Here is a 26,951-nt window from a genome sequence, read left to right as displayed (position 1 = left end):
GAAAATTAGTATTCCATTATAGTTTTCGTTTTCATTTTTCTTATTTTGAAGAAAGTTGAGCATCTTTTCAAAAGATTGAGTCATTGTATTTACTCTTTTGTGAACTGACTTCATATCATTTGTGCATTTTTCTTTTGTGTTCATTTTTTTTTCTGTGATTTGGTTTCATTTGGTTGCTGCTTTTCTCTGTACTGTCTCTCAAGTAGGATAAATGATGGATTCAGTAAAAGTGGGATAGGTGGAGTAATTTTGACAATTTCTTTTCTTTTTATTTCAACTTCCAAGCTTCCATCAGGTCTTGTACCTAAAATATTGGTTACTTTGAAATAACATTCTTAATGACATCTGATTATGGACCTGGAATTCAGGTTGATTAATGTTAGAGCTAATTTGCGACTTAAGATTTTTCTAGGCATATTGGCATTAGTTCATTTTATTGGGCCTATTTGTATTAGAAAATATTGTAGGTTTGTTTTTACAGAGAAAATTAAGATTGTTTGTACTATGGATAGTGTCAAAAAATACTGCCCTCATCTTTTAGGCTTTGTTTTTTTCTTAGACCATAGAATTCTGTATTGCCAAGATGGGATGTCATCTCTTTTTTCCCCTTTAGGGTTACTACGTCATAAAGAGCCACCAAAAATCTTTTGACATGTATCTTCTCTGAGAAATTTTCCTTCTTCACAACTCTGCGGACTAGAGCTGGACTTGTTGCTCTATTTTGTATGTACTAAAAGGCCCTGAGTTAGTACCAGTCCCATTTTCAGTTCTTGCTCGTGATCATCCTTCTACATATCAGGTGGTTCATAGTTCTTGGGTCAGAACCTGCTTCATTTTCTCCTGGTTCTGCCCTGTTAACCATTTCTCATCGACTCTGGTGGTTATTGAGCTGCTGCCTGTGGGCTGCCTGCCTGTTTTTGTAAATAAAAAATTTTTTGGAACATGACCACACTGCTACATTTATATGTATTGTCTATGGCTGCTTTCATATTATAACAGTAGAATTGAGTAGTTATGACAGACCTGTGACCTGCAAGGCTGAAAATATTAGTCTGATCCTTTACAAAGAAGTTTGCCAACCACTGATCTATTGTATTGCGATTTCATAGAAATGACCTTCAAGCTATTTCCTGCACCCTTTTCTCATCTTCTTCCTGCATTAGCCCTCCACCCAGAACATATAAGCTCTCAAAGTAGGAAGCCTCTCTCTGCACCCTAAATGTGAAAAATGTTGATAGAACTTTTAATTTCAAATTTTATGAGAGTGTCTTTGCATTAAAATAAATCTACGGTATTAAAAGCAAAATTGAGAGTGCTCTATTTTGGGGTTTGTTGAGTGTGTTTTTATAGGATTTAACACTTAAAGTTTTTAACACTTTTTTTGGTTAACCATTTCATTGAACATATAGAGGAGATAAGCTCCAAGACTGTAGAAAAACAAAAAACTTAGTGTTATAGAAACCATCCACCAAGAAATAGGAGTAGCATTGCTTGCTGATCAGAGTTTTAAGTTATTCAGGAGAATGAATCTTTTCTAATTTTTACTATGAGAATGAAGAAATATTTGGGGTCTTAGGGATCTTTTTACTATAGTTGATGGGAACAGCTCTTTGAAGCTTTAAATAGCCTTCAAAATGGAAGGTGGAGCTTTCTATTATATTTTTTTTTAAAAGAACATTTCAAAATTATTTGGAGGGAGAATTGCCTTAATCATTCTTTTTTTCCTTTGGTCACTTATATTGTTTTCATTAAGTATCTCTGGAAAATACTGGTTGGAAAATAACTACTTGTTTCTTTAAATCTTCTCTACTACTTCCTAAAAACATAAAAACTGTAATTCTTTGGTTCCTTTTTGTTTAGTGGCTTACAGAAGAGATGAAATGTGGTCTGAGGGACGATATGACTATGAAAGACTTCCAAGAGAACGAGTACCTCCTCGAAGTCACCCCAGTGTAAGTTGCTAATGATGTAGAATAATTCGCAACCTAGTATGGAAGTGAATTTTGTACACCAAAGCTTGGCCTCCTAACAAAATCTTTAAGTGCCAAAAATTTACCAGTTTAGGTTGAAATATAGACACATTAAGTTTATCTTTTAAAAGTTAAAAGTTTGAAAATAAAAGGCAATATTTCATTTATGTAGATTTCTAAATATGGAAATAAATTTCTAAAATGGTAAGTTTTTATATTGAATTGAATTTGTAAAGAAAATGGAGGTTTTATAAAGGTAGACCATCAGTTAATGAAGGAGTATTTGAGCATCTGCTCCTACTATTAGCTGTCACCTATTTTTCTTTATTCCTAAAAATGTTTGCGAATTGGAAACATTAAAAAGTGAAATTAAAAAGTAGGGGCAGCTCAGCGGCAGGCAGGCAGCTTCTGGTGTACTGTCCTACTGTTTGTCTCTTTGTTGCTCTGGGAATTGGGAAGTTTTAATGAGACCTTTTCTCAAGGAGCTTGCTATTTTGCTTATTATTGTATTCCCAGCACCATCTAGTACCTGGCACATAGTAGGAGCTCAGCGTTTATTGAATGAATATATGTACTCTTTCCCCAAAATCCTCTGCAGAGACCCAAAGGAATGTTTGTAGAAGGTCAAGAAGCTGTCAGTCTTAAACTTTTGCACAGACACATTCTAAGCATCAGGGGATTTGGGTTGTGGTGATGGTATGTAGATATATTATGGATCCATTATACACTATCATAGGGAACAAATATTTGTTTATATGTTGTTTTTTTACTTCTATATTTGAAGTAAATCTTACAACCTATTCAGATTGGTAATGTCACATTCAGCATTGTCATTTGGCCTCAATTATAACGTAGGTGGGGGTTGATCTAAAATGATGAAAGATGGGCTCTTTGGCTTTTGGCTTGGAGGAGGTGAAGGTGCAGTTGTCCTAAATCTGGGTTCATCCTGACCCCAGTTGCCTCCACCATGCTGCCAAAGTTTGAGATTCCAGTCCCAAAGTGATCAAAGTGTATACCTGAGGTGCACCAGTGGGGAAGTTGGTACCATGTCTGCCCTGGTCCCCAAGATCAGCCCCCTGCGTCTGTCTCCAGTAAAGGTTGGTGATGACATCACCACGGTAACCCGTGATTAGAAGGGTCTGAGGATTACAGTGAAACTGACCATTCAGAGCAGAAAGGCCCAAATTGAATTGGTATCTTCTGCCTCTGTCCTAATTATCAAAGCTGTCAAGGAATCACCAAGAGACAGAAGCAGAAAAACATTAAGCACGGTGGAAATACCACTTTTGATGAGATTGTCGACATTGCCTGACAGATGCAGCACCCATCTTTAGCCAGAGAACTCTCTGGGACCATTAAAGAGATCCTGGGAACTGGCCAATCTGTGGGCTGCAGTGCTGATGGCTGGCAGACTCATGACATCATAGATGATATCAATAGTGGTACAGTGGAATGCCAGCTAGTTAAGAACTACAAAGAAAAATATTTCAACAAAGGATCATTTGACAACCAAAAGAAGAAAAAAAAAGATAAAAGATTGACAAGGTGAAGAGGCCTACCATATTTCAGAATGGGTTGACTTAATTATTACTGTGTGTCCTTTCTTTGCAGGTTTTTTTTTTTTTTTTTTTTTTTTTTTAATGTTTGTTTATTTTTGAGAAAGCACGCTAACGTGAGCCGGGGAGGGACTGAGAGAGGAAGACAAAGGATCCAAAACAGGCTACTCTGTGCTGAGCCTGATGCAGGGCTCAAACTCAGGAATTGTGAGATCATGACCTAAGCTGAAGTCAGATGCTCAACCTACTGAGCCAACCAGACACCCCTCCAGGTTTATTTATAGTTAAATTCTTTTCAACTTGATAAAATTACCTTATAGTTTACCTAGAAAAACAAACAAGTAATAGAGATAAACATGTGAGACTAATGCAGGGATGGGAAAAGGGATGACTTTAGAAAAAAAAATTCTTAGGACCCCTACCTTTTCAAGGATATATCCCACTAGGAATTTGTATTTCAAGGATACTTAAAAGAATTTTCTGTGTGATTACGTCACCAACTGGATATATGGATGGATATGTTTTAGTTTGTTTTCAATTTTGAGGAATTACTTTTTTTTTTTCCTTCATGTAACACATGACTCCAAATGATAAAATCAGGTTCATTTAGAGAGGGGATTATTTTTTTTTTTATTTTATTTTTTTTTAGTTTATTTTGCATGAGAGAGAACATGTGCACGAATGGGGGAGGGACAGCGGGAGAAGGGGAGAGATAGAATCCCAAGCAGGCTCTGCACTGACCGTGCGGGACTTGAATTCATGATCATGACCTGAGCTGAAATGCCACCCAGGAGCCCCAAGAGAGGGGATGACTTTTAAATGGTAACTTACTATAATTACATGTAACTAGTTCTTGCTAGTTTTATATATAAACTTCTTAATCTTCAAAACAATTCTGAGTGTTGAACGATACAACATTTATAGAACTCAATGGAATGTTTTAGGAGACGTAAAGTGTAGGCAGAGGTTTATATACAGAATCTCTGAAGGAAAGGGAAAGAAAAGCAAAAATGTTGGGATCTCATCAAGATAAAAAGCTTCTGCATAGCAAAGGAAATCAACAAAACTAAAAGGCAACTGATGGAATGGGAGAAGATATTTGGAAAGGACATAGCAGATAAAGGGCTAATATAAAAAATCTATAAAGAACTTACCAAACTCAACACCCGAAAAACAAATAATCCAGTGAAGAAATGGGCAGAAGACATGAATAGACACTTTTCCAAAGAAGACATCTAGATGGCTAACAGATGGATGAAAGGATGCTCAACATCCTTTCGCTCATCATCAGGGAAATACATGTCAAAACCACAATGAGATACCACCTCACACCAGTCAGAGTGGCTAAAATTAACAACTCAGGCAACAACGGGTGTTGGTGAGGTTGTGGATAAAGGGGAGCCCTCTTGCACTGTTGGTGGGAATGCAAACTGGTGCAGCTGCTCTGGAAAACAGTGGAGGTTCCTCAAAAAATTAAAAATAGAATTACCCTACGACCAGCAATTGCACTACTAAGAATTTATCCAAAGGGTGTAGGAGTGCTGATTCAAAGGGTCGCATGCACCCCAGCGTTTATAGCCATGCTATCAACAATAGTCAAATTCTGGAAAGAGTGCAAATGTCCATCAACTGATGAATGGATAAAGATGTGGTATATATATACAATGGAATATTACTCTGGTGATGAAAAAGAATGAAATCTTCCCATTTGCCACCAATGTGGATGGAACTGGAGGGTATTATGCTAAGCAAAATAAGTCAGATAAAGATATCACATGATTTCACTCCTATGTGGAATTTGAGAAAATTAGCAGATGATAATAAGGGAAGGGAAGGAAAAGTAAGATAAAAACAGAGAGAGAGGCAAACTATAAGAGACTCTTAAATACAGAGAACAAACTGAGGATTGATGGCGGTGGGGAAAATGGATGATGCGCATTAAGGAGAGGGCACTTTTTGGGATGAGCACTGGGTGTTATATGTAAATGATGAATCACTGGGTTCTATGCCTGAAGCCAAGATTACACTGTATGTTAACTAAGCTGAGAAAAATGTAATTTCAGACAATAGTGGGAAATATTTGTGATCATACATGGAAAAAGTTGTGATATAAAATGTTTATTACACCATTCTGCATTATATATGCTTGCTGTGTTATAGAACACACTGCAGTGGAAGTTGGCTTAAAGACTGGAGGCAGAGGGACCTGCCAGGAGGCTGTAGGCTATTGCCAGGCAGGGGGATTCCTTTAAACCAGTCCTGGTTTAAACCAAGTGGGAGAGCAGTGAGTTTTAAGATGGGAATAATCCATTTATCAGTGTCCTAAGATCAATAAGAAGGGTGCTTTGGATCTCTAGTTAGGTCATTGTGTGATCATGGATTTGAGAAAGTTCATGCCTAATAGCCTTTGTTTTCTCCTAGGATAAGGTAGAGGGAGACTTGAGGCCACATTGAATTTGGAATAGCCATTGTTGGTATCTCTTCACCAGAGGTGTTTAAAAAGACTTGATGATGGAGCAGTGAGCTTGTGCACCGTAAATTATGGGGGCGCCAGTCTACAGGAATGTGCACTTTATTACCTAAGTAGCCCAGTTTAGGAGTGGAGAAAGCAGGTTGTTGTATTGATTTAAGATTGCACAATGAGTGGTAGGCTCAGAAAGATGAAAATAATGAAGGTTCTGACTCAGAATTATTGAGGTAATATGTGTAATGGGCTATTTCAGAAAGGAACTAAGGCTGTGAGAGGGATAGTGGATTGAAAGAAGTGAGGGGTTGAGGGACAGGAAAAGCTCAGTGAGGTTGAACACCAGAGAATGACAGAAAGATAGACAATTGGTATTTGGAGTGTGGAGTTGCCAAGAAAGGACAGTTCTGGATAATTAAAGTTCAGTGGATGGTGGTGGGAATAGAGGGTGGGTGAAGGTTATTGGAGTTGAGATCAGAAAAACTTGGAGGCTAGATTTTGGATCAGTGATTTCGATTAGAGGCTCTCAGTATTCACCATACATTGAAGTCACCCAAAGAGCTGGGTGACATAAATACTGGGCCCATCCAGATAATTAAGCCCTAATCTTGCAGGTAGGATCTGAACGTCAGTGTTGTGTAAAGGTTCATCAGGTGACTCTTATGCAGAGTTAAGAAATGCAGATTGTAGGTGAACACTGAAGTTGCTGATGATGACAGGAGTTGAGGTAAAAATGATAGGTTATGGAAGTTCTCAATGGATGAGGATATCGTAGTAAAAGTAAACAAATTCAAACATTTTCATTTTTATATAATTTATGTGTATAAATGTGAAACAGACTTCTTTATAAAATATCTTCATCAGCAGGAAGCAGATATGTTTTATACCACAAGTGCATTTGAAATCAGACTAGAGGTACTCACTCAACTGTCTCTAAGTGCCTAAAGGTAAATCTGACTTTCCTAAATTCTCTGGCTACTTGGTTCCTCCTAGAGGGGGAGAAACCTAGATTGCCTTTCTCCTGAGGGCACAGAAACTGCCCAGACCTTTTAATAGCCTCATTCCTTTCCTTTTTTGAAAAAAAAAATCTTAATTCCATTAGATTGGTCCCTATATTCCCCCAATCTCTCCTAGTTTATAAATTCTTCTGTATTCCCACATCTCCTTCCTCAAGACTCATATACTTTTATTGGTGAACTTGATCTTATTTTGGTTAGAAATTTAAAGCCTTCCCTTCCCTTCATTTTATGTGCCTTTGATGGCTCTTGGAAATTATCCCTTTGCCTTCTATGTTACACCTACATTTTAGTTAAATCACAGTTTCTTAAACTTTTTGGTGCCATGGATCCGTTTAACAGTCTGGGGAAGCCTATGGATCCCTTTTTTAGAGTAGCATTTTTTTTTTTGTTTGTTTTTTGTTTTTTAACATTTATTTGTTTTTGAGACAGAGAGAGACAGAGCATGAACGGGGGAGGGGCAGAGAGAGAGGGAGACACAGAATCTGAAACAGGCTCCAGGCTCTGAGCTGTCAGCACAGAGCCCGATGCGGGGCTCGAACTCACGGACCGTGAGATCATGACCTGAGACGAAGTCGGACGCTTAACCGACTGAGCCACCCAGGCACCCCTAGAGTAGCGTTTTTTTTTTTTGTTTTTTTTTTAATTTTTTTTTTCAACATTTATTTAGTTTTGGGACAGAGAGAGACAGAGCATGAACGGGGGAGGGGCAGAGAGAGAGGGAGACACAGAATCGGAAACAGGCTCCAGGCTCCGAGCCATCAGCCCAGAGCCTGACGCGGGGCTCGAACTCACGGACCGCGAGATCGTGACCTGGCTGAAGTCGGACGCTTAACCGACTGCGCCACCCAGGCGCCCCTAGAGTAGCGTTTTTAAAACTGTAAAATGAAATACACAGAATTAAAGGACTTCTATTTGAATATATTTGAATATTTCAATATTTACATGTATATTTGAATATTTCTCAACTATTAAAAAGCAAATTTATGATGTAGTAAGATGTACTTTAGGTCAATAAATATTAAGAGCTAGGTGAAGTTTCATTACTATATTTTCAAAATAATGAGAATAAATAGATTTTGAGGTATCTGCAACAGCTATGACATGATATGAAAATATCTGTGATTTCTGTTAAGTGATGAAGCTATAGGTAATTGCTATTATTTGGTTTTTTGTTGCTGCATTTGGGTGAAAAAGTAATTTTATATTCATATATGATTTCAAGGACCTGCTAAATCCTTAGGCTAGAAAAGCGTTTGATAAATTACACTAGAACAGAAATATAAGTTAGTAAAATTATAATTCCTGACTTTGGAGCTAATAATATAACTTATTTAAAGCTTAAAAATATTTGCTTACAAAGCAGAGATCATCTTATGTTATTTTAAAGATCATATTGCTATATCACTGATTTGTACAAGAATGTTCACAAGCAGCATTGTTCATAAAAGCTCAAATTGGCCACAATCTGATGTCTAACAATGGAATAGATAAATTAATTGTGTAGGTTACACAGCAGTGAGAATGAATGGACCTGAATGGACCATTGCAAAAGCAGCAACATGTAGGAACCTCACAAACATCCTACTGAAAGAAAGAAGCTAAATATAAGAGTATATATCCTGTATTTCCTGTTACATAGTTTTAGAATAGGCAGAATTCACCAATAAAGTGGTTACTTTTGGGAGAGGGAAGTAGTGACTGGGACAAAGCACAGGAAGGCTTTTGCTGTACTAAGTGTGTTTAGTTTTTTGAAACAGGTGGTAGTTACACAGTGTGATTACCTTGTGAAAATTTATCCAGAAGTACACTTATGATTTGTACACATTTTGTATGTATGTCATACTTCCGTAAAAACTTAAGTTTTGAAAAGGCAGATTATTATTTTTTTCTAAATATAAAACTGGTTAATCCTTTAAAAAGTGGGAACTCCCTATCATTAGTGGCTGGGAAAAAGGAAAGTAATGTCTTTTATTTTGTATATTTGGATTCTTTTCTCTAATAGAAAAGCAAGTTTACTGTATTTCTTTTTTTCTCATTACTCTCATTTACTCACTAATATTCAACTATTAACATTTGATGAAAACATGCTTTATTGTATATTTATCCATCTATCTGTCCTTTATCCGTCTATTTAATCCATCTAATTTTTTTGAAATATTTCAGAGTAAACTGGCCAACAGTATGTATGCTTTTCATTAACTACATGGATATTCATATCATTAAAGTGCAATATTTTTTTCAACTTTTTCTAAATGTGAAAATTACACATGTGAAACGTAAAATCTTAAGTGTTCATTTGCTGAGTTTCGATTTAGTAACGTTCCTTTGTGTATGCCCTAAGGTGTTTTCCTTTTTTGTCTGACAGAATTGCAAGAACTTTCTTTTTGTTATTATTTCCAGAGAGGAAGGATCAGTTCTTGGCTACATTCTGTAACACTGTGTCCTTATTTTCTGGGGCAGTTCCAATTTCAGATATCTGACCCATTATTCCCCAAAGCTATTGAAATGCAAAAACACCAATATTTCTTTGAAAATTCAGTGAGCGAATTAAATGAATAGTTACTGAAATGCATGTCACAAAAATATGAGGGATCAGAGTGAGGGAATCTCAAGCTTTTGAAAGAAGTCCACCAGCCTGTGTAGTAGAATTTTTTAGGTATGTGTGGTTTGTGTGGTACTTTTCTAGTAAAAAAACATGTGATGCCAGAAGTAACATAAAATTGATACAACACAGTAGAACGTGTATCAGGTACGTAGTGCTTACTATGTGCCAAGTGCTGTTCCAGGTGCTGGGAATAGAGCAGTGAATTAAGACCAAGGTGTCTGTGCCCATGAAGCTTGCATTCATACTAAGTTGATTGTTTTAGGCAGTAATGGCATGAATTATTTACATGCTGTCATGCTTAGTTTGCTGGTAGTTTTGTGTGTTTTAGTTGCTTTTTACTTTCTTATAAGGACATATATCACAGATATAAAAGTAGACAAAATAACAAAATGAACTCCCCATGGACAAATCATCCAAAGTGGCAGTTACCAGCTTTTGGTCCATCTTGTTTTGTCTGTGCCTTCCCCAGTTTCTTTTCTCCCAGATTATTTTGAAGTAAATCCAAGATACCCTATTTCAAATGTAAATAAATAGTTTAGTGTGTGTCTCCAAATGATAAAGATGCTTAAGAGGAGTTGCTTGTCTATTAAATTTTTTCCTTTAAATGTTTTTTGTTAGACTTTGTGCCAAGTATTGTAATCACATTGGAAACGTTTTTAATGTTTATTTATTTTTCAGAGAGAGATAGAGGGACAGTGTGTGAGTGGGGGAGGGGCAGAGAGAGAGGGAGACACAGAATCAGAAGCAGGTTCCAGGCTCTGAGCTGTCAGTATAGCTCCTGAGGCAGGGCTCGAACTCAGGAACCTTGAGATCATGACCTGAGCTGAAGTCCGAGGCTTAACCATCTGAGCCACTCAGGCACCCCTGACGTTGGAAAACTTTTTAAAGAAACATGCTAATCCTCATGATTTGCCCCCAGTTAGTAAAGAGACTAAACATTAGTGTGGGAAATTTGACATTAAATATTGAATGAAACAAAACTTGGTGCTTTTACTTACTGAAATGAAAGTGTTAGTCATAAGAGATAGTTCTATTAAATTGGAATTTATAGCAAATTAAGAAATAATTGCTTATTTCATAACAAAACACAATCACCATTTCAGACTTAAAAATTGCAAAACTAATTTGATAAGTATCTTAACCTGCTCAAATTTTCATTAGCAAAAGCAAAACTGTGAACAATCCTTGTTTCAGAAACTCAGAAGCCCTAATGGTTGGAATCGTTTTACCCCCTACATAGGGACCTATGTGAATGTGTAAATTTCATAGACCTATAACTTCTCAAAAAAGTATGTATATGCAAGTTGTTGCTTTCTACGTCCTGTGAGAATAGATCATGATTGAGTAAAATAGGCTTAAAATTTTTTTTTAATGAGTTACGTATACTTTTTAATTTTGGTCTGACTGATCATAACATTAACACTAATTTTGGAGGGGCAAATCTGAAAGAATTTTACACATATTTTTGGAAATTTTAGTAACAGCCATAGAAAATTGGTACATGGTATAAATAAGCAACAATTGAATTGATATGGTCTGATCTTTTTAATGGGGCACTGTACAAATTTTTATAATGAACTGAAGCAACGAAAATTGATTTCATTGAGGTAAATTCAGATTATATGTCCAAACTCAAGATTTGAAATACCTGCATTTTATTTTTTGAAATGTTTTATGTATTTTGAGAGAGAGAGAGAGAAGGAGCAAGTGCACGCAAGTGGGGAGAGGGGCAGTGAGAGAGGAGAGACAGAATCCCAAGCAGACTCGGAATTTTCAGCCCAGAGCCCCACCCAGGGCTCGATCTTATGAACTGTGAGATCGTGACCTGAGCTGAAATCCAGAGCCAGATGCTTAACTGACTTAGCCACCCAAGGTGCCCCCGAAATATCTGCATTTTAAATAATAGAAATATTTTGATTCCATTGGGTTTGTTTTTAAATTAATTGAAAATGATTCTATTATCCTTAATCTTTTAAGGTAGTCTTTAGAAGTTACAGTTTTTATTTCTGGTTTGTATATAATGGTGCCATTATTTTCCAAGATATTTCTAAAATGAAGACTCCAACTGTATCAGTACCTGAAGCCTTGTGTATTTCTGTTAGCATCTAGAAAGGGAAATTACGGGGCGCCTGGGTGGCTCAGTTGGTTAAGCTTCTGACTCTTAGTTTCAGCTCAGGTCATGATCTTATGGTTTGTGGTTTCGAGCTTCTTGGGATTCTCTCTCCCTTTCTGTCTGCTCCTCCCCTCCTCCTCTCTCTCTCTCTCTCTCTCTCTCTTTTGCTCTTTCAATAAATAAACATTAAAAAGGAAAATTACATGTTTATAGCTCCATGTAAGTTTGTAGGAGAATTTCAAACTCTGATGGTATTTCCAATCATGTCCAGCATTGCATGTAATATAAAATACTGTTTGAACTTTTGTATTAAAAAAAGCTTTTGAAAAATTCTGAAATCTTTGCTTCTCATCATGAATTTTGTTAGAAAAATCCTTGCATGGTATTCCTAGATAAGATAGGGACTTTCTGAAAATACAGTCTTGGCTTCATCAGATTGCTCCAGTCATCTTTATTTCCTTAAAACTTTTCATATAAATATAGAATTTTCCTTAGGAATAGATGCCTATTATAGAGGTGAGATGGTAATAATGTACTTATATTTGAACAATCTCATAACATAAAGAGTTTAATCTTCATTGCTAGATACAGAGCTGTCATTAGGAGTTTTTTTGTTTTTGTTTTTCTGTTGCTGATTAACAACTTTGGAATGATTTTATTTTTATTTGGAAAAAACAGTTTATTAAATCTATGACTAAATATGATTCAAGTTTTACCATATGCATTTTACAATCCTAAAATAACTTTGAATAGAGGAAAAGGTTGCATGTAAAGTAATAAGCTCTCTATTCATGCAAGTGTTTAGACATGCATACTTAGGCCACCATCCCTCCAAATAAATATATACAAGGACGTTATAGAATGGAATTGTATGGTTTCTTGGAATTGTAGAAATCAGTGATTCTAATTTTATGAATAACAAATTTTAATTTAGAGAATGCTATAAATTATGTTGCTGATTTTGGCTTAATGTTGAATTTGTTTAGAAGCTCAATGTTTGCTTAGATTTAATTGAAACCTCTTTGAAAGGTAATTTTTATAAGAGCCTGTGGGTTCATTTATCTATTATATATTATGTAAACTATAAATTTTTTTTTTTTAATTAAAAAAAATTTTTTTAACGTTTATTTAGTTTTGAGACAGAGAGAGACCGAGCATGAATGGGGGAGGGTCAGAGAGAGGGAGACACAGAATCTGAAACAGGCTCCAGGCTCTGAGCTGTCAGCACAGAGCCCGACGCGGGGCTCGAAGTCACGGACCGCGAAATCATGACCTGAGCTGAAGTCAGCTGCTTAACCGATTGAGCCACCCAGGCGCCCCTAAAATATATGTTTTAATGTAATATTTAACATACTAAAGAAAGAAACCACTTATAGCCCCATGGGAAAAAATTAGATCATTTTAGTTCTTAAATAGATATGAACTATTAATTTTATTTTTTCTCAGCACATTAACAAATTTCCTACCCACTGGGAAATTTGAATAAGACACAGTAATTTAATGATTGAATAGTTGCAGTTATTAATTCTAAGAAGTTATGTAAGTGAATAGACACTTTGAGGAATTGTGTTTCACATGGACATTAAAAAGGTAATCAAAACAACAAATATTTTTGAGTACATAGTGTGTCCTACACATTGTACTAAATTTTTTACAATGTTTTTTGCTCAGTCTTCACAACAGCTCCTTGAGGTAGGTAATAGTATTAATCTATTGTATTGACGATGAAACTGGACATAAAGATGGTATAGTAATGCCCTGAATGTTGGGCTTTATTTTGGGCTTCATGTTTTTATTTTGTCCAGTCAGTTAATTTAAATTGATCATGGCTTATACTTTGATTGCTTTCTAATTTCTTTCACATATATTTACTCTGATATTGGTAGAAGACATACCATGAATGTTCAAGGCGAGATTATTTATAAATACATGTCGTGTAACTCTCTAGTCCTTACTTGTTGATAACCATTTTGTTCAGTTGTTTCACAGCAACTGCTAACCTAACATAGGTGCTCTTCTCCCTCTGTTCAATTTCCCAGCCCCCCCCCCCAATCCACTTAGTTGCTCAAACTTTATTTTATTTTAAAGTTTATTTATTTTGAGAGAGAGAGAGAGCAAGCGAGCACATGGGAGCGACAGAGTGAGATAGAGAATCCCAAGCTGGCTCTGCACCACCAACACGGAGCGTGAGCCTGACTCAGGGCTTGAACTCACAAACTGGGAGATCATGACCTGAGCCAAAACCAAGAGTCCAGTGTTTGACTGAGCCACCCAGGTGCCCCTAATTGCTGAAACTTTAAAACATTAACAACTTACTATTTTGAAAATGAGTTCAAATTTTATATTGGGTTTTATTTTGCTTCTAGACTGTGAAGTCAAAGGCTGTTTTCTCTCCAGCGCTTCTGGAGAAATAGCAGTGTTTCCTCTTGATGATTCTAGCTCAATATTCTGTCTCTGTTTGCTGTTGCTTAAGTGTAAAGATTTTGTATTTTTTCTGAATAGTATACTTCAAACACATTAATTAGACTAAAGGTGTGTGCTATCTTAAATGGTTTTGTTTTTAAAATTCTTAGGGAATTAGGATTAGAGCTATGTAACATTCTTTCCATAGTTTATTTTTTATTAAAATAATAATATGTATTTTTTCTTTTATGATTGATTTTTAGTATTGCTACTTGTTATTTTAAGCACCTGGCTTCATTGAACAATTTTATTTCCTTTAATCCATGTGAAAACATTACTATTAGTTATATTCATGTTATTTCATTAATGCATTTTTGTTTGTTTATACATTTACTCTATTTGATTAAGGATAAGAACTCCTGTGCTTTTAAAAAACCTTTCCAAAACCAAATAGAGAAGTTAGTGATTTTTATATATTTCTTTTTGTCTGTTTTAGGATGGCTACCATAGAGTAGTTAATATTGTGCCAAAGAAACCACCACTGCTAGACAGACCTGGTGAAGGAAACTACAATAGATATTACAGTCATGTTGATTACCGAGAATATGACGAGGGCCGCAGTTTTTCTCATGATCGAAGAAGTGGTCCACCTCACAGAGGAGTATGTAAATTTCCCCCGTGTACTAATTGTTATATTTTATAAGTTTAAAAATCATGTAATTTTTGAAATTTATGTGATTGGCCATGAAGGCAGGTGAATAAACACTTCCTGCTTGATGCTCTGTTGACTTCCCTGCTAGAGCTGTCAAATGGGAACTGGTAGTGGAGAATCTTGGGATAAAGTGGGTAAGCCATTCTGGATAGCTCTATCTAAATGACATTAATTCCAACTAACCTGTGTTTTTATCCCCTAAATTGGAAAGAATTTGCAGAAGCAGATAAAGGTAATCTATGTATTGCCTTGGTACTCAAAAAAGTGATGAGCAGGTGGTTACCATCTCTTACTGGAGGTACTCACTTATAATTACTTTATTTTCATTCATGATACGCTGTGGGTGAGGTTGGATTAAGGTTGTTGAACTTTAGTCTCATTTTTGTTGTACTTATTAAAGTCTACTTACTCAAATTAGAAAGCTCTCACAACACTGTCCTATATATAATAAGCACTTTTTAAATGTTAGCTGTTATTACCATTGTTATTATTGTATTTTGTTTCTTCTGATAATCTTTAATACTCTAGAAGTATGTGTATTAAATGTTGAAACAATCTGTCATTGAACTTGACTGCAACTATTCCTTGATGTAGTTCCTTTGACTTGGCTTGTGTGTTTACCTCACTCCTCTGCCAGACTGTTTTTCTACATTTTCTCTTTTTTCCCTTTGCCTACTGTATGCCATTGTAATTTACAGTACATATTCAAACGTTTATATTAAAATTTGACCTCACATTGGCTGTTGGAATTACTTTCCATACTTCACCCTTAAAGTCATTTACCCAGGATTGTGTGTATATATGTATGGAAGTCCAGTTCTCTGATTACTCCATCATGGTGACTCTTAACAATTCTAAAGTAGTAATGAGATTATTCAGTGTTTTCCTGTAGTTTTAAAGTTGGGAGTGCACAGCTTCTTTCTCATAGAATTGATTCGTGTTTTTTTCAATTTTTAAATGTTGTGCTGTTCCTTTAGGAAGACGAATTTGGTGTCGAAAAGTAAACATTATGCATTGTCTCTATCCTAGAAATACTGGACTTTGCCTTTGGAGTTATTCTTCCAGGTAGTCTGAGGAAGAAAAAAATTTGGCCTTGCATAAGATTGTTATCCCTCTTGTGAAAACTAAATGTGGCCATTTAATATAAATAGGGAATTTTGGATTCATTAGACCAATTTGTATTTGAACCCTCATGAATATGATTTTTTCCCCTAAAACCTTGTAGCATAATAGTGCCTCAACAATAGTTTTTTATTACAAATTGTGTTCATTCATACTTTGTGCAACATTTTCTCTTTAAATTCTCTTCAAACAAAAATAACCCCACTTGAGATCCTTAGAACTCTCGTGATACTAAGTTATCTTGAGTTCAGTTATATAAACTAACTTTATCCAGTATCTTATTAGAGCTGTTGGATTTTCTTTATCTTTTTGTATATTGTTTTTTGTTTCTTTGTATTTACTATTGAGAAGAAAAATGATGAATACATAACTCTTATGTAAGAGTACAGTATATGATACTAAAGAGGAAGATGAAAATAGTATTTATTTTAGCTGAATAAGTATTTCTGATTATAAATAATTCACATTATATTGTACTACATATAATTTTAAAGTAATTGGGCGTGGATTACTGTGTGTGTGTGTGTGTGTGTGTAACGTACCTTTCAAATGTATCAGTTTTAGAGGACAAAATGCTTGTTTTGATTAATCTTAAACTTAGTGCCACATGTTGCTCTAATTTAACTTATCAGTAGGTGATGGTTTCCTATTATATTGTTTCCAAATTATGGATTTTAATGGGAGTCAAGATGAGAAAAGAAAATTTGAACAAGTGGGAAAGTAACAAATGTTTCCTGGTTTTGAATTTGAAACTTGGTGAACTTGACAGAACGAAAATAGAGACCTGTGTGCTTGATTAAATTTAAATTGAGCCTTTGTTCTTATAGCAGTCCTTAGCTGTTGTGATGTTGGTGTATGTTTTTGGCAATAAGGCTGTTAGACCTACCAAAGAAGTACCGTAAGCGTTTTCATGCAGATAAATGGTTCCACAGGTTGTCAGTCCGCTAAGTCACTTGTTGATATGGGTGACTTGCTGTATCTTTTTTTTCTTCTTCATGCCTTTGAAGCTCAGATTTAGAGAGGTGTTTTTGTCCTCATTTTATTTTGGTCTTAGAGACTCGTTTCCAGTAGTACTGTTAGATGTATCCTACTTGACCTAAATAATATAAACAAATGTCTAAGGAGCTCTTTTATTTTACAGGATGAATCTGGCTACAGGTGGACAAGAGATGATCATTCCGCAAGCCGACAGCCTGAATACAGGTAAAAAGATAAACATAGTACCGTAACCACTCCAATACTTGATTCACTGAGACGTCTGAGGTTGAAATCAAACCTCACTGCTTATAGATGTAATATTTTTAATTAGGATTCAGAATTTTGAAAGCAACAAACATTATATTTTTGTGATTAATATAATAGCACTAATAGCTAACATTCTGTATCTATTTGCATTTTGTAATTGATAACAAAAAATAGTGTTTGAACTATTGGTATATTCTTTTTTTTTTTTATTTTTTTTTTAATTTTTTTTTTTTTCAACGTTTATTTATTTTTGGGACAGAGAGAGACAGAGCATGAACGGGGGAGGGGCAGAGAGAGAGGGAGACACAGAATCGAAACAGGCTCCAGGCTCTGAGCCATCAGCCCAGAGCCTGACGCGGGGCTCGAACTCACGCACCGCGAGATCGTGACCTGGCTGAAGTCAGACGCTTAACCGACTGCGCCACCCAGGCGCCCCTGAACTATTGGTATATTCTTATAAAATTATTAAATTATCTCTAGTGTGTGATGTGGATTATAAGGTATCTGTTTACTTAATTAGAAAGTTAAGGCTTTTTTTTTTTCCGTCTAGAATATTTGAGTCATTACAAAGTTTCCTTTATTCTTATTTATTTATTTTTAAATATTTATTTTTGAGAGAGAGAGAGCATGAACAGGGGAGGGGCAGAGAGAGAGGGAGAGAGAATCCCAGGCAGGCTCTGTACTGTCAGCATAGAACCCAATGCAGGGCTTGATTCCATGAACTATGAGATCATGACCTGAGCCAAATTCACAAGTCAGACACTTAATTGACTCAGCCACCCAGGTGCCCCCAGAATTTCTTTTACTATAAGGCATTTTCTTAGTTGCTTTATTTTGATAAGTAAATTTCTATTGGAAAGACACATTTTGGAAGGACCTCAGTTGTTGTTAGCCTTGGTTAATTATAGAGACATCTGATAGAATAGTTAGAAAAAAAAAGATGGACAGATTCAGTCAAGTTTTTTTGTTGTTGTTTTTAATAACTTCACAAAGGAAGTAGTAGAAGTTCTAAAAGGAGCTTTTTAAAGATTTCTTGTGAACTGTCAGAGAATAACCTATGGAGAATGGAAAGGCATCAACTGCTATGACTCTAGGTGCCAGAAGTAGACAACAGGATTCAGTGGATTAGAGCAAGGCGGTTTCTTGCTCACGGCCCAGCAGTCATCAGGGGCATTGGCATGGTAGTGCTGGTTCCCTGCCGTCAAGTCCCATAGAGTGATGTGGTGGGCAGAGATGGTGGTTGTGCATAAAATGGGATGCACTGCAGCTGAGGAACACAGTGTCAAGAGCTTGCTACTTTTTTGTAGTAAACAGGAAGCAAGCAAGCCAGCCTTCTTTCACTGAGAGTGAGTAGTCTCGCGGTGGTTATGCTGTGGTCACCTTGACGTATTTCATTGTATGACCAGTTATAGAAACTGTTCAGTGTCAGCAGATGGTTAGGTCTTGCAATTTGGAGTACACGGTAGGGATGTGCAGGGATGGTCTGAACCCATGGCGGACTGCCTCTCTTAAAAGAAATAATAGAGAAAATAGATGCTGAAAAATACTTTTTTTTTTTTTTTAAGTTTATTTTGAGAGAGAGAGAGAGAGAGAGAGAGAGAGAGAGAGAGAGAGAGAGAATGAATCAATCCCAAGCAGGCTCCATGCTCAGGTCAGGTCAGGTCAGTGTGGAACCTCACTCAGGGCTTGATCCCGTGAACCATGAGATCATGACCTGAGTGGAAAGCAAGAGTCAGATGACTTAACCGACTGAGCCACCCAGGTGTCTTGATACTTTAATAAAATTTAATTACTGTGTTAAACTTAACACAGTAATAATAAAGACTTTTACCTACGAGTGGAAGAGAATTTCCTTTATCTAATAAATGGGGATTTGTACTGAATGATAAAGTTAGAAGCATTTGCTTTAAAATGAGAATGAAGCAAAGATGCCTGTTATCACTGCTTCTATTTATCATGGTAATGGAGGCCTCAGCCTCTACAGTTAGACAAGAAAAATATATAAAAATTATAAGGGTTAGAATGAAAACTTTTTACAGATGATAAATTATCTATGTAGAAAATCCAAGAGAGTCCATCACTATTAGAACTATTAGGAAATTAGCAAAGTTTAGTTTAATAGCTGTTAGCATAAGTTAGAAAATGTAATTTAAAAATATTTGCTGTGGCGTAAAAACTATAAGGAGTGATAGGAGTAAATCTAACAAAATTGTGTGAGACCTATGTAGTTGAAATGGCACGTCATTTCTGAAGGACACACACCAAGGATCCTACTTGGGATTCTCTGCCTGCCCCCGCACCTTCCCACGCCTCCCCTGCTCATGCTGTCTCAAAAAATAAATAAACGTTAAAAAAAAAGGGCACAACATGTGTGTGACATCCGTGGTTGGGAAGAGACTGTATCACGAACATACCAGTTCTCAAATTCAGGTGTTCCTTTAGTTTGGTTCCATTCCAAATTCTAGATTTTTTTCCCATGGAAGTTGGCAAGTTGTTTCTAAAATTACCATGGAGTAAAGGGCCAAATGGCAAAAATAGCCTTGAAAAAGATGTGAAGACTCAATATACTAAAATAACTTCTCAACCTGTAGTATTGTAAGCTGTGAAATAGAATAGGGAGTCTAGAAACAAACCTAGAGTATATCTAGGAATTTGGGATATAGCAACAGTGGCACTTCAAATCAAATGGGGAAGGAATGCAGTGCTGGGTCAAGCTGCCATCATTTGGGGGAGAAAAAGTGAAATTGAAAACCTGGTGTGTCAAAATATCTGGTGTAATGAAGTCCTAAATATGAAAAGCAAAAGTGTAAGAAAAACTCTTTTGATTAGATTAGCTCATGGCTTATATTCACTCTAAAGAAACAGTTCTCAGGTTGATTTTTAGTTACATTGTGTTCAGTTTTTAAAATAATGGTATGTTTCTATCTTTATTTTCCCTTCTTGTCTTTTTTAGCACTTTATTATTTTCCTGCATGTGTATATAATTTTACATAAATGAAATAGGATATCATATATGGGACTCCTCGTTTCCCACAGTCATGTTAACAGTTTGGTGTATGTTCTGTATTTTTCTCTATATTCACAAACATTTGGGGTATTTGTTGTTAATGAGATCATATTATACATACTCTTCTCTAAGTTGTGTTTCTCATTCAGTGGCTTGTGGAAATCCCTCCAGGTTATTTGGTTTAACTTTTATTTGAATCTTTTTAATGGCTGAGTTCTATTCCATCTTGTGGACATACCAAATAATTAGTTGTTCATCTGTTGATGAATATTCACTTTGTTTCCAGTACAAAGTTTTGTCGTAATAAATCTGAGTATATAATGTCATTGTGAAATAGTACTTTGCTTTCTATGTGATAGACTGTCAACAGTGGAATTTCTGGGTCATAGGGCAGATATATTTTACATTTTCATAGACACTTATGTATCTATTTTTGAAAAAATCTAACATTTTAATTTGGTTACTCAGTTTGTTTTTCTTACTTATAAGTATAATATAAGTAGCATTTTGGAATTTCTTTTCTTGTTGTGATTCCTAATTGCTCTTTTCTTTCTTTAATTTAAATCCAAGTTAGTTAACATACAGTATAATAATGATTTCAAGAATAGAATTTAGTGATTCATCAGAATTTTGGAGTTTCTTTTAAGAATTGCTGTAACTGTGTCCCATAGAGTCTGATAGATGGCAATTTTTTTTTTTTTTTTTTTTTTTTTTTTTTTTACTGATTCTGACACAGTATATTCTATTCATTCTGTGATCAGAGAGTGTTGCCTGCACTTATACTCTGTTGTTTGAAATTTTTTGGTATAGAGTTCATTGTATATGGTATATTCATTCATTTGATAAATATTTATTGGGAGACTGGTATATGTCAGGTATCCTTTTAGCTCCGTGGATAAAAAGGTTCTCTTATTGGCCTACATTTTAATATGAATTGTAGATAGTAAACAGATAAAAAAACAAAACCTAATTCTTATGAAGAAAAATAAAACAGGTTAGTGTTGTATAGATGGCTTCTTCCACATTTTCTTTCACCTTCACTTGCTGTCTGGGTGTCTTCAGTAACATTTCAGGTATTACGTTATCACAGAAGCTACTGCTTTTACAGGCTAGCATCATTCTGTCTGTACATTGTTCCCTTAATTAGGTGGCCTCATTGAAGAGTTCCAAGCTTAAAGACTTTGTGAATAGGAAATAACTTTGTTCTAGGGGGAAAATAGCTGCATTGTAAACCATGCAGAGGGTGGTTGTAAGAGGATATGGTTCTGAGTATTTAGGAAAATATTTTAATTTAGTGTTTTGTTGGGTGTACGTGATAATTCTTTGTATTGTGGAAAGAAAATATTAGGATATTTAGAACATTTTATTTGAAACCGTTTTTAAATTTATAGAAAAGTTGCAAGAATAATTTAAAAAACTGCTATAATCTTCCACCAGAGACCCCCAGTAATGTCTCCCACAATGCCCCAATAATGTGTTTTTTAGCAAAAAGATCTATTCTGAATTTAAAGGTCATATTTTTGTAGACTTCTTTAATCTGGAACAGTTCCTCAGTCTTTTCCTTGATTTTTATGGCTCATTGTTATGGGCAAGATGAATATAGGGTGGACATTTTTTAGAATGTTTTCAAATTTAGGTTTGTCTAATGTACACGATTAGATTTAAATTATGCATTTTTGTCAGGGCAGTCCCTGAAGTGATGCTGTATTCTTTTTATTGCATCCTGTTTGGTTGCATAGGTTGTCATTTCATCCCCTTTTTGGTATTGTTGACTTTCATCACTTAAGATGGGGTCTGCAAAATTTCTTCACTGTGAAGTTAGCCTCCTCCCCTGAAATTAGTGTTCTGTGGGAACAGAAATAGTTTGAAACTATATGAGTATACCATTCTTCATCCCATTTTCACCCGCTAGTAGTAGCCTGAATTATTATTATTTTTAAGGTTATTTATTTATTTTGAGAGGGGGAAGGGGAGAGAGAGAGACAGAATGAATGCAGGAGGGGCAGAGAGAGAGAGGGAGACAGAGAATCCCAAGCAGGCTTGGAGCCATCAGTGCAGAGTCCCATGTGGGGCTCAAACTCATGAACTATGAGATCATGACCTGAGCCAAAACCAAGAGCCGGACGCTTAACTGACTAAGCCACCCAGGTGTCCTGGCTGAATTATTAATATAATGGTTTTTAATGGTGATTTTGTAATAGATTGTTCTTTCTATATTTATTATGCATGCTGTTACCTGGTATCAATTGTGAGAAAGAGCTTTCTCTCCATCACCTTTAAGAAAAAACAAATAAAACTTTGTTTATATCAGTATGGACTCATGGATTCCTTTTTTACTCAGTGTGTTACAATCTGTTCCTATCATTATTTTGATGCCTAGAGTTGGTCAGTGAGAATCCCTTCAAGGTAGCTTCTGTGTTTTTTTCAAAAAATACTTTGTTGTAGTGGCATATGTATGATATAAAATATGCCTTTTTCACAGTTTTTAAGTATACAACTCACTGGCATTAATTACATTCACAATGTTGGATAACCAGCACCACTATTTTCAAAACTTTTTTTTATCATCCCAAACAAAAATTATTTAACTGTCAAACAATAATTCCTTGTGCCTCCTTAACCATAGACCATGTCAACCACATTCAACTTTTTGTCTTTAAGAATTTTTCTATCCTAGGTATTTCATGTAAGTGGAATCATACAGTATTTGTCCTTTTATGTTTGGCTTCTATCACTTAGCATGATTTTTTTAAAGTGATTTTTAAGTGTTTATTTATTTTGAGAGCAAGAGAGAGTGCCTGAGTGGGATAGGGGTGAGAGAGAGGGAGGGAGAGAATCCCAAGCAGGCTCTGTACTGTCAGCACAGAGTCTGACATGGGGCTCAAATCCACAAACCATGAGATCGTGACCTGAGCCGAAATCACGAGTTGAATGTCCAACCAACTGAGTCACCCAGGCACCCCTAGCATGATGTTTTCAAGGTTCATCCGTGGTGTAACATGTCAAAACTTTGTTCCTTTTTATTGATGAATAATATTCCATGTTATGTATTTACCATATTTTATTGATTCATCTTCTGTAGGATACTTGGGTTGTTTCTACCACTTGGCTCTTGTAAATAATGCTGCAGTGAACATCGACACATAAGTATCTGTTTTGAGTCTCTGTCTTAGATTCTTTTGGGCTCGTACCTAAGAGTGGAATTGCTGGGTCATATGGTACTTGTCTGTTTAGCTTTTTGAGGAACGACCAAACTGATTTCTGTAGTGGCTGTAACATTTTACATTCCTACCAGTGTATGAGGGTCCCAGTTTCTTCACGTACTCACCGCCACTTTTTATATTCCTTTTATTGTGTGTGTGTGTGTGTGTGTATGCAAGGGCATTCTGTTAAGTGTTTAAAAATTTTTTTTAATATTTATTTATTTTTGAGAGAGAGACAGAGCGTGAGGCGGGGAGGAGCAGAGAGCAAGGGAGACACAGAATCTGAAACAAGCTCCAGGCTCCAAGCTGTCTGCACAGAGCCCGATGCAGGGCTCGAACTCACAAACTGTGAGATCATGACCTGAGCCGAAGTCAGTCAACTGACTGAGCCACCCAGGCACCCCTCTGTTAAGTTTTTTTTAAAAATTGAAACCTGGATTACAGTTCTTTCAGGTTCTAGTTATTTTGTAAATATGATATAGCCATAGCAAGTTATCGCCTAAAATATTCACAGGTACTATCTATGTAATGAAATGATTGATTCATTTATTCATTGTGTATTTTTTAAACTATTACATGGTGTTGTGAGAATTAAAGTGAGTAAAAGCTAGTAGAAGGAGGTTATGTTCTTTGTGGTTAGAAAAGGGAAGGAAGAAATACTCTGAAATAACTAATGTAGAGGAGAGTGGGGTGGGTTGTACTTTCTGTGGTAAGTAATGACACTGAAGGAATTCAGAAGAATGATGCTAAGTAGGATGATGAGGACAGACTGAGGAGGAGAGATCATTTGTGTTGAATCCTGAAGGCGGGTTAGCATTTCTGTGGGAAGAGATGGATAGAGCTGAAGGCAGACTATTTAAGTGGCTGGCACATGATAAGCAAGTGCATGGTATGCAACTGATGAGGCCATTCTGGCTGAAGCACAGGTACTAGTGGACATCTGAGTTGCTGGAGTCTGGCAGACAGCGAGTGGGAATAAAATTGCATAGAGGTCAGGTCTAGAGAGAAATTTGGAGGAATTGGTGGCATAAAAGTGATCTTTGAATCGGGCTTTGGTTTCTTGTTCCTTGAAGAAAGTTTTATAGGCAGGGGGGATGATTCTATTTCAGGTGTGACATCAGCTGGCATTGAATACATAGAGAAAAGGTAAGAGGCAGCAGAGAGGAGTTGGAGGGTTGGTGTGGCACAGCTTTTGTATGTTTCTTCTTTAAAACCTGAGGTGAGGGGTGCCTGGGTGGCTCAGTTGGTTAAGCGTCTGGCTCCAACTCAGGTCATGATCTCATAGTTCATGGGTTTGAGGCTTGCTTTGAAATCTGTGTCTCCCTCTCTCTCTGCCCCGCTCCTGCTTGTGTTCTGTCTCTCTCTGTCTCTCAAAAATAAATAAACATTAAAAAAAAACAACACCTGAGATGAAAGGAAGGGAGATAGAGAGTTTGGGATTATGCTTGGGTGAATAATTGCGGTGGGGGTCTTCCCTAGAAGGTTTCCCTTGGAAACTCAGTGCTGAACTACAGCTCAATGAAATCTTGTTGAAACTTATATTCGTTAAGACCTTTAAAAAAAAAAGGAACATGATCTAGTTTTAGGTAAATCTAGTATGTGTGTATATGAAAATGAATGCTGCTTTTGAAATTCAGTGCATGCAATGTCTCTTTTCATTTAAATAAATATTTCCTGTATTTTCTTTTAAAAGATTTTATGAAGATTTTCAGTGGAGCCCTGTACATATTAACAATTTCAACATTTCCTTTGCTCTTTTCCACCATTAATTTACTTATTTCATGAGATAGGTGTAAATTACATTATGCCGTCTACCTGACTCTCAGGCAGTTTTTCATTTATGGCAAGTCATTTACTGTAGTTAGATAAATCATGTTAATATGGGTGTGTTTTATAACATAGGCTTTTCTGGAGGCTTTTTTTTTTTTTTTTTTTTGAGGTATAATCAGCATGTTGTTCACATCCTTTTAATTGTTTTTGTTTCCAGAGGCTTTACATGAATTTTTTTTTTGAGGTATAATTGACATATTATCCTTATCATTTTGTTGTTATTATTGTTGCCATCTTGGTAAGTGTGAAGTGGTATCTTATGGTTTTGATTTGCATTTCCCTATTGGTTCATGATGAGCACCATTTTCTGTGCTTATTGGTCATTTGTATATTTTCTTTGAAGAATTATCTACTCATTTTTGGGTCCATTTTACAATTAGGTTGTCTTTTTGTTTTTGAGGTTTAGAAGAGTTCTTTACATATTCTGCTACTGAAATCTTTATCAGATATATGGTTTGCAGTATTCTATTCTTTTGGTAATATTCTTCAATGTTCAACGTTTTAATTTTAATGAAGATAAGCCAAGAATGCAAGGCCCTGACCACCTTTTACCCATGAATTTGTAGTGAGCAGTCTTGAAAGATAAGGTAATGCCTTCCTCTTGTCAAAGAGCAGGCTTGCTTTTTGCCTGGTGTAAAAATAGTGGCTTCCCCAAGTTCAGTGTTCCCTAGTTCTGAACCAAACCCACCCTGTGTGTAGTATTGATCTTGGCTTATATAACATCACTCCTGTGGGACTTGGTACCACGGGGAGCTGGTGCAAACAAGCCAGTGCTGTGTTGCTTGCTGTGCTGAGAAAAAAGTTGTTTGTCCCAGGAGTCTTGTGTCTTCTACCAATATCCATAAAATACTAACAGTCTAACGTACTAGCTTGTAAGTAGGGTAAAATCTGATCCCAGACTTAAAACCAGTGTCCTCAATATTTTTGCTCACATTTTTGTATGTAGTTAGTCTTCTGGTCCCTTGGGTCTTCCTTCTTGCTCTCTCCACCACTTTACTTTTGCAGGTTGCCATCACTGGCTGCTGCTGGGCCACGTTGCTTGCACCATCTTCCATAGGTCTATCGCTGGTTGTGGAACTTTCGGTTTATAATGAATCTTTTTCACTTTCTGTTTTATGTGTTTCATGTTGTAGGACATTATGTACTTTATAAATCCAACGTATATATATTAGGGTTTCATGTCAAATAAGTGTGGGATCATTGGAAGCAACTGGATTAAATAACAGCTAATAAAGGAAAAGGGAATGTATTGTTTTCTATCATTCTCCCACACCCCCACCCTCACTCTGGAAGTTACCACTTTCTTATTTAATAGAGCCACTTACCTGATAATTTGTCCACATTTTAAGTGTGTTATCACCTATTCATCATGGTTCTATATAGACAGTGTTTTTATTATCTCTTTGTTCAAAACACACTTGTAGGCAAAATTCAGAATAGATTAGAATCCATTTCATTTTATATTCAAGGAACATGTCCTACTTTACCAAGGGTTATTAATTTAGACTGAATGAGGTAGGTTTTAACAGTAATTTTCCCCCTGTAGTTATGAGGTCTTAGAATAAACTTGAGGATGGAACTGATGTAAAGTATTAAATAGTATTTGGAAATATGGAACAAGAGGGGCAGCTGGGTGGCTCAGTTTATTGAGTCTGATTCTTGATTTCTGCTTAGGTCATGACCCTGTGGTCATGGAATTGAG

At 36.1% G+C, this 26,951-nt stretch overlaps 1 protein-coding gene across 10 annotated transcripts in view; it reads left to right on the top strand.

The window, feature by feature from the left end:
• The window catches only part of PPHLN1 (periphilin 1), a 145,842-nt gene that overhangs the window by 11,093 nt on the left and 107,798 nt on the right, over positions 1-26,951 (top strand). For 7 of the 10 annotated variants that reach the window (XM_025930146.2, XM_086713627.1, XM_086713632.1 and 4 more), the window contains 3 exons: positions 1,861-1,952; positions 14,627-14,791; positions 17,106-17,167. In XM_025930146.2, the coding sequence (XP_025785931.1) occupies positions 1,881-1,952; positions 14,627-14,791; positions 17,106-17,167 (299 nt within the window). In that variant the 5' untranslated portion in view covers positions 1,861-1,880. The remainder of the gene's footprint in view (positions 1-1,860; positions 1,953-14,626; positions 14,792-17,105; positions 17,168-26,951) is intronic. The other 3 variants (XM_025930148.2, XM_086713631.1, XM_086713630.1) reach the window with 1 other exon arrangement.

The sequence above is a fragment of the Puma concolor genome, chromosome B4 (genome assembly GCF_028749965.1).
Source record: "Puma concolor isolate L17-30 chromosome B4, mPumCon1.1.hap2, whole genome shotgun sequence".
Classification (NCBI taxonomy): domain Eukaryota; kingdom Metazoa; phylum Chordata; class Mammalia; order Carnivora; family Felidae; genus Puma; species Puma concolor.
Note: the sequence above shows the minus strand (reverse complement) of the source record. Positions and strands in the feature narration are given on the sequence as shown.